Below are 8,310 nucleotides of genomic sequence, written 5' to 3'. Positions count from 1 at the left end.
TTCCTATGCTGAATATCTGGGATCTTGTTATATGTCTGGGTGTGGTTTTCATTGGGTTGATGTTATTTGGAGTTCTATATGCTTCGGTTACAGGAATGTCAGATTGTTGCCCCATATTTGGGAAGTTTTCTGTTATTACTTCTGCCCATATTCTTTTTATATCATTTGTATTGACTCCTTCCTTCTCATTGATGCCTATTAGTCTCACATTGTTTATCTTTGCATCGTCTTGCAGGTATTGAATTATTTTTTCTTTTTTTTTTTTGGCGGAACCGGGCGTTTGAACTCAGGGCCTTGCGCTTGCCAGGGAAGCGCTTATTCCACTGAGCCATCTCCCCGGCCCCTTGAATTATTTTTTCCTGCATCCTAGTTGTTTTTGAGAGATCTTTTCTTACTTTTTCACTAGCTGCAATGGTGTCTTTCAGGTCAGAAGGTCTATTTTCACTTTCACTCAAATGGTTTTATCAGCTTGTGATTGAGGTTTTAATTTTCTGTATATCATTTTGAATCTGTTTCATACACTCTATTTCTTTCCTAAATTGCTTATTCAGGAGTTCCATCATTTTTATATTCTTTTTTTCCTTTTCATTTTTATATTCTGCTTTATTTTTTATCAGTGTATTCTTTAGAAGCACTTAGTACTTCTTTGATTATAGTTATCACTACATTTTTTAGTTTAGAAATTATCTCTGATCTGATTTCTTCTATACCTTTGTGCAGTTGTTTCTTTACTTCCAACACTGTTATTTCAGAGATTTCAGGGATGTGATTTCCAGTTTCCTCTGTGCTAGTGTCTTCTGCATTTGTACTGGGTGGATTTGGGGCCTGAGATTGAATTTTGTTCCTTCTCTTTGTCATTTTGTATACCACTGTCTTCTGACCTTTGGTGTAGAGCTGAGATAGAGTTATTACCTTAGCATCAGGTCTGGATCTGTGAAGTTCAGATTCCTCCAGGTGTGTGTTGCTTGGATCTGGCTAGGGTCTGGCTTCTGTGCTCCACTTCTTCCTGCTGCAGCCATTGGAGTTGAACCCTTTGTGTCACTCTGGCAAGACGTTCTGCTCCTGAAACAGCTGGGTGGGTCTTGCCTCTAGCCTTGCTAGAGGGTGTTCTGCTGAAGGGTTCCACACTGGGCCTGCACTCTGGATCAATTCAGGATCCGATGGCCCCAGGTCCTCTCCCTCACTAGGGCCTGCGCTCTGGGTCTATTCAGGATACGGCAGCCCTGGGTCCTCTCACTCACTCGGACCTGAGCTCTGGGTCCCCAATAGTTCTAAAGCCACAACTTCCTAATGATTCTAAAACATAGGAAGAAAATGCATTGGCCTAGTGCTGAAGGATGAGAGGGTGAAAATCATTCTCTTAGAAATTGGGAAAAGAGGAAAAATGCATTAAAATTACATGTTCTATATAAACTCTCCTTTGGCTATTTAAGTGGTAGAGCAGGGGAGGAAATCTAAGGAACATCCCAGGAAATAAAAGGAAAGAGATGTTCAAATCCAGGTTCTGCCTATTTGCAGTCCCTGAAAGGATCAATGGGTGCAGGCCTTGGCATCAAGGCCAGCTGACCTCAGCAAAGATTGCCAGCCAGTCCTGACCTGCCCCGGGGGACAGCCAGCTCCACCTCTGCCTGGCCAGCAGAGGACCTGAGAGTGCTCAGCCAACTCTTCCATCCCAGAAAATGCATGTAGGAAGCTGCGGGTGTGCTGCAGCGAGATTGAAGGTGCCGGGCTTGTGTGCAGTGTGAGCAGGGCCTGGGTCTGCTGCAGACAGGATGTGCTCAAAGGCAGGTTCCAGGGTGCTGGCAGGAGGGAGGGAGGCTGCAGCAGAAAAGGGGCCCAAAGACCATGGAGAAGATGAAGCCTTGACTAGAAGCTGCTTTGGTCCCGATGCAGGGATTACTCAGGGCTAATGACTAGAGGGCCTAGGCAGGGCTTCCTGCCTTCCAGGGAGCTCCCAGGTTCAAGCCAGTTCAAGCAGTCCACATCTCGACTGTATGTGTGGAAAACACCAAAGGACCTCAGCTGTCTGACAGGAGTCCTACAATGTGGTAAGGAAACTGTAATGCCACACTTGGTGGTGACATGGACAACTATAGCCCCATGTCCCCATGGCTCACTCAGTGAGACACATGCAGTTAGTGTTTCTAAACAGAGGACTTTATTGGGTATTGCTGGAGCATGGGCAAGGATACTGTGCCAGGATCTCCCAAACCCAGGACATGAGTGCAGTGACCCGTCCGTACACGGCAGGGGTGGAGGTGGAGCAGAAGGGGCTGCCCCAGGACACAATGCCGACCAGGGTCCAGGCTCCATGCTTCTTACACACAAGGGGGCCGCCAGAGTCACCCTGCAGAGAGGAAGAGGACATGACTGTAAGCCTGAAAGGTTGTTATGGGCCAGAATGCCTGTGGCGGCAGAGAGAGGCAGGGAGGGGTGGAAGGTAACAAAGGCTGGACACAGGGGCTCTGCCCAAGCAACTTCATCTGGGTGCCATCCAGTCCAGCTCCACCATCTACTCCCCAAAACCCTGTACAGGTGGCTTCCCCTATGTAAGCCTGGCTATCACCTCTCCCATGGGCTGGCACCTGTGCTCCCAGGGCTGCAGTAAGGACCGAGCTCCTTGGGCAGCACATGAGGAGGCTTGTGTGCAAGGTCCCTGTGTCCCTCCTGGTTCCCCAGGACCATACCATGCAGGAGGAGACACCATTGCCCCCAGCGCAGATCATCTGGTCAGTGATCTGGTCGCCAAAGGTTTCCTTGCACTTCTTGGTGGACACAAGAGGCAGGACTGCCTGCTGCAACTTGGTGGCACCTACAGGAGCTACAGGGATAGGAGGGGTGGAGTGAGAGCCCTTCCCTCCACCCAGAGCCTGGAGCGATGCCTCCACATGGGTTATAGAGATATACTCCACAGGAAGCTTCACAGAAGAGAGTCCTGGACAGGAGCCCTCAGTTGGTTTGTGTGTAGATTTTTAGCTCTCTGCTCTTATTCCAAATTAATAACTCTGTTTTATAGATTTTTTTTCTTTGAGTTTGTGAGACACTGCTTACTATGTGATTCACTCTGGCCTTCAACTCCCAGCAGTCCTCCCACCTCAGCCTTCACAGCACTGGGATTACAGCCATGTGCCACCATGACAGGCTACTTCATACATTTTTAGTTTAAAAAATCTATTCAGGTCCTTCTGGGGATTCCTCTGCCCAGGCAGCTCCTAAAGTCAGTGAGAGCCCCGCTGTGGAAAGGCCCAGGCACACTCACGGTCAAAACTCGTCATGCCCCAGCCAGTGGTGACACACTTAGTTCTAGGATGGAAGTGGTCACATGGACGAGGCAGGCACACGGGGGACACCCTCTCGTTGAACTGGGCAGGTGTGGCCAGTTTTATCAGGGCAATGTCATAGCTTGCTGTCGCATAAGTGAAGTTGGGGTTTGTGAAAACCTGAGGGTGACAACCACAGCCCAGTGAGGTTCTGGGGCAGCCGTCAGTTCGCCTCCAAGGGCCCAGCCCCTGTCCTCTGTCCTGGTACCTGTTCAATGGCCAGGACCTGTCTGTTGGCCTCAGCAGGAAAGCTCAGGTCATACATCCCAAGCACCACCTTGTCATTCAGCCTGGGCACAGAGACAGACAGGGCTGAGAACACCATGGGCCACTGACATCCCCACCCCTCCCCACATCTGGGAGCTGAGCCTGCCTGCTCACCCGACCTCGCAGTGGGCAGCGGTGACCACCCAGTCCCGGCAGATGAGGGAGCCCCCGCAGTAGTGGAAGCCGTCTTCATACTGGGGAAGAAGGAAGGAAGGGTCATAGCTATAGCCTGGGCAGTCCCCCAGCTTGGCCAACCATCCAGGGTGCTCCCCATATTCCCATCTCACCTGCAGGGACACCTGCCAGGGCCAGGAGCCAGGGACCGCATCCTCGCCATTGATGATCCTGGCCAGGCCACCCAGCTCAGGAGGGATGGCGGGCACTCCACAATCTGGGAGGAGGACGAGGGAGGACTAAGGCCTGGAGCCGGTCTGGTGTGACCAGGAACACTGCAGAGTTACTGGATTCCACTGCAGCCCACCTAGCCCTGCTCAGAGCCCACCTTCCACAGCCCACTCCACCCCTGCAGAGTTCCCTGGCTTCCGCAACCTCTGGGCTCTAGCTCTGTGACATGCAGCCTGCACACCCCACCTGTTCATGGTTGCAGAGGGACGTGGCTGTCCCCACCTAGGCCTGTTCTGCCATAGGAGGTCATAGCTGGCCCCTTAGCTGGCTGGGCTTGACCTCTGAGTCTCCCTCTGAATCCCCGTCCTGGCTGGGTGGCTGGGACCTGGGGCTCCACACTGCCCTCAGCTGTTCCGTGGGAGCAGAATAGCACCTGCAGCACAGGTGAATGCACACGTGTTAGACAGGTGGGAGCTGCGTGTGGAACTTATACTGGTGACCCTGCCCTGGGCCTCCAGCCAGACACTAGGCTGCCTGAGGGTGACGTGGCGCCCACTCACAGCACAGGGCCTGGAATTTACCACTGCTGCAGCTCCTCACCATTTCAGCAACTCTAGACTGCGTAAAGGCTGGGTTTCTTAATTATTAGTAAAACAGGACTTTGATTGCACACCATGGAAGGCCACAGCCTGAAAGCGTGGAATGAACTAGAAGACAGCTGAGCTGGGGGAGCCTGGACCTGGCATGTTCTCAGCCCTGTACTGGCCTCACACTTGGCTTTGCCCCAGAGCATGTAGCCATGGCCACCAGGTGCCACCTCTAGGGTCTCTGCCTGCCTGCCCAAGAAGAAAAGACACAACAGGCCTCCAGTGAAAACTGGTATAGCCGCACATGAGAAGGCATAATCATCTATATCCGTAGGAGCGAAGAAGAGAGTGCTCCCTTATTGGAACAAGAGAAGGGTGCATTGCAGCATCACAGGCATGAGCTAGCACTCCCTAGCAACAAGAGTAAACCTCAGGAGAGCACTGTGAATAGAAAAAAGCACAGTATAAAATGAAGGCATAATAGGATGCTATGTATGCCAATTTAAAAAAGCTCAGTGTGTGTGTGTGTGTGTGTGTGTGTGTGTGTGTGGTACATTTGTGCAAGGTAGCTTAGACTGACACCCAGAACTCAGAGCAGGAGGGAGCAAGGAGCAGAGCAGAGCATTAGCTGCATGGCTTTCATGCTTAGAAAGGAAATATTGGGGCCTGCCGGTTAGCTTAGTTGTTTAAGCGCCTGCTTATGCAAACACATTCAGGCACAGGATACCGCAGTTTGATCCCCTCCCCCATATGTCTTACCCGCCATTAAGGCAGCCCGAGCCAGCCAAAACAAAACAAAACAAACAAACAAACAAACAAAAAACCTTCTAGAAAGGAAATATCTCCTCTAGCTTCCTTGGGGCTCTGAAGGCAACCGGGGTCACCAGCAGCTCTTCTGGGCTGCCCAAGCAGACTCGGCCTGGGCTCTCACTCTTGCCGCCTCTGCTTAACTGACAAGGTCTGGAAAAACAGCCTCCGCACGAGCCGCCAGTGTTTGCATCAGAACAGGAAGGATGTCGGCGTCATCACATTTGAGTGAGTGATTGTCCTTCCATGGAGAATCAGGACACGCGCTCGGTGAGAGACCGCACTAACTCTTTATATATAAAATAAGAAATGTAAAAGACTTTGGAAAAATAGAAAGGAACTATTTGAGTTGGGCATAGTGCTGTGCCTGCAGGCTGAGGCAGGAGGATCATCTGGGATAGAGCAGGAACAAAGTGAGGTCCTGTCTCAAAGAACAAAAACAAAAATAAAAGCAACAAAAACAAATATCTGAAGTAAACCTGAAGGTAAGACCTGCTAAATCTGGACCCCATATACCTGATGTCATCTAACTTTCTATATTTTTAACTCTTCCCCTCCTGTGTGTGTGTGTGTGTGTGTGTGTGTGTGTGTGTGTGTGAGATGCTAGGGCTGGAACACAGTTTTTACGTTGAGCTATAGCTCCATCCTTTTTTCCACTTTTTATATTCTGAGGAGACAGGGTTTTCCTGAGGCACTATATGGCTCAGCCTGGACTCTAATTTATAATCCTCCTGCCTCGGCCTCTCAGAGCACTCAGGCTGTCTGTGCATGCCGCCATGCAGGCCTTTCTTCCTTAATTTAATAAGCAAAATCTCAGCATATGCTGAGGACAATTAATAAATAAACCTCAGTGTGGGTGCCTTCTGAGGGCTACGATCACCTGCTACTCTGCCCACTGGCTCATCCGGGGCCACCCCTCTCCTGCCCCCTGCTACCAGCTGGACCAGCATGTCACTTCCATTCCTGCTGCAGAGAGTGAGGGTGGAGATCCTCCAAAGGACCCCTCTCCTCCCTGCAGCCTGAGGTACAGATGAGCACTGGGGGAAGACACAGGGCTCACCTCTCACTGGGTACAGAAGCCCCAGCTGTCCTGTGCGGCCTGGCTGGGGGGGTCAAGAAGGCTTCAGGCCTCCTCCCCATATTCTCCAGCCCCAGGGCTCAGCACTGGTAGCCCCGGGCTCAGCACTCACCATAGGCTGCCGCTGTGAGGACAAAGCAGGACAGAAGCCAAAGGAAGGCCAGGGTGCTGCTGTCAGGGAAGGCGGTGTCTGCCTGTTTGGGGCCCATTTTATGGGCCCTAGGATCCTTTAAGCCATGCCCAGACAGGGAGGCCCAAAGGCCACCTCCCTCCTGTCCAAGGACCTTGGGTTATAACTCAAGGACAAGCCCCTCTCTTTGCCAGCTCCTGGGAAAAGGACAGATGGCCTGCACCCTTGTCACCTACAGCCTGGGCAATGCCAAGGACAGGGCTATTCCAGGCAAGTAGCCTGGGGCCTGCAGTACCAGCTCATGTGCACCTTGCTCACAGGTGACACACAGGACTCTGCTGTGTCCCCAGTGAGTCAGGGGATCTCCAAATCCTGACTTAAAGGCAGCACAGCCACAGGGTACCAAAGAGCCTAGACTGGTAGTAGCTGGGGTCTCTGAGTTCTGTAGCTGTGGCCCGGGACCACTGAATGTGGGCTGCAAGGGCTCAGCAAAGAGTAGTTCAATAAACACTGGTCTAAAAGCAAAACCTTGCTCAGATGATCAGAATAACTTGGGTGGGGGGAGAAGAGCGGGAAAAAACCCAGGGGGTCACCTTGGCTCTGCCCACCAAGCAGTTTGAATATGGGAAGGGGAAAATGGCGCAGAAAACTTGGGTTTACTGGAGGCAAAGCAACCAAGCAGCCATCAGAGGACTCGGGGGGAACCAAGCTTTACTACATCGGTGGGCGCAGAGGGGCTGAGTGCTCCAGAGTCTACACCCTGAACTACTACAGAAGTCACTTTCATACTCTTCGTCTGATGGGCTGAGGTCTTTGTGAGTAAATGGAACTTTACCAATATGGGAACAAACTGGAGACAGAAACAGGCCAGGTAGGGCTTGTGCCTCTGGAGTATGTGGCAAGCCCGTTCACAGAAGTGGAGGGAACACTGCGGACTATTGACAGAAATGGGTTTTAACCCATTTGAACACAAAACTTGCTCTACAGGAGGAGTTACCTTACCTGGAGCAGAAGAGGGCAGAGCCAGCGCCAGGCTGCCAGTGCCTGGTCCATGCTTGGCACGACTCTCTTCGGTCATCTTCACAATAGAAGGAATCAGGCTCTGTGTGAAGCACTAGTTTCTTATAAAAAGGAGCTTTGATGCCACACCATGAAGTGACACGGTCTTTGAAGTGCTTCGATGAATAAAAAAGTCTCAGACCCTGTTATAGTTTTTGTCTAGTTGTCCCCCAAAGCCGCATGCAGTCATTGGGGCAGTTCCCAGAGTTTGTGATGAATTCATGAGTTAATGCTGGGAAGATGGGGTGAGAGCTAGGCCCGCCCGCCCTGGAGCAGAGAGCCTGAATGCAGTACAAGGAAAGGAGGGAGGCAGCTGCTAGCGCTCCTCCTGTTTTGCTCTTGTGGTGTGACTGTCTGCTCTGCCATGAACTGCTGCCCTGTGCCATGTGCCACTCTGCCTGGAGCCAGCCAAGCATAAACTGAAACCTCCACAAAGTGTGAGCTAAAAAACCCTTTCCTTCCTTAACTCTGATATTGGGTGTTTTGTCCCAACAATGAGAAAAAAGTAACAGAGACAGACCTTGAAATAGGCTCTGAGGTTGTGTGACGGAAGTGCTGAGAGTGACATCCAGGAGCTCCTGGCCTCGTGTTGTGGGTGGAGGCTGGGGATCAGGTACTGGGAGGAGATGGCCGGGCTTAGGACAGAGGAGCAGCAGGATGTAAATGATGGCCGTAAGAGCTGAGAGGGTCGGACCTGAACTCAGGCTGGAGAGAGGG

The 8,310-nt window shown here is 51.5% G+C and overlaps 1 protein-coding gene across 1 annotated transcript; it reads right to left on the bottom strand.

Annotated features, from left to right (window-relative positions):
• Positions 1–2,158: 2,158 nt before the first annotated feature.
• LOC105740878 (chymotrypsinogen B-like) lies at positions 2,159–7,612 on the bottom strand. The gene is made up of 8 exons (XM_012513507.1): positions 7,532–7,612; positions 6,517–6,598; positions 3,875–3,978; positions 3,702–3,781; positions 3,529–3,610; positions 3,260–3,440; positions 2,688–2,821; positions 2,159–2,347 (listed from the first exon to the last, which is right to left on the bottom strand). The coding sequence occupies exons 1-8, from the start codon at positions 7,610–7,612 to the stop codon at positions 2,159–2,161; spliced, it is 933 nt and encodes a 310-aa protein (XP_012368961.1).
• Between the last annotated feature and the right edge of the window lie 698 nt (positions 7,613–8,310).

Source organism: Octodon degus, unplaced genomic scaffold (assembly GCF_000260255.1).
Source record: "Octodon degus isolate 3935 unplaced genomic scaffold, OctDeg1.0 scaffold00011, whole genome shotgun sequence".
NCBI classification, from domain to species: domain Eukaryota; kingdom Metazoa; phylum Chordata; class Mammalia; order Rodentia; family Octodontidae; genus Octodon; species Octodon degus.
This window is presented reverse-complemented; position numbering and strand designations above follow the sequence as displayed.

What these genes read in the sequence shown, in the direction of transcription:
- LOC105740878 (XM_012513507.1), bottom strand. Translation starts at nt 7,612, where the DNA reads ATGACCGAAGAGAGTCGTGCCAAGCATGGACCAGGCACTGGCAGCCTG. An exon ending in CCTCTTCTGCTCCAGGTAAG is followed by an intron (nt 6,599 to 7,531) that starts GTAACTCCTCCT and finishes GGCCCCAAACAG; the next exon opens with GCAGACACCGCCTTCCCTGA. An exon ending in ATGGTGTCTCCTCCTGCATG is followed by an intron (nt 2,348 to 2,687) that starts GTATGGTCCTGG and finishes TCCTCTCTGCAG; the next exon opens with GGTGACTCTGGCGGCCCCCT.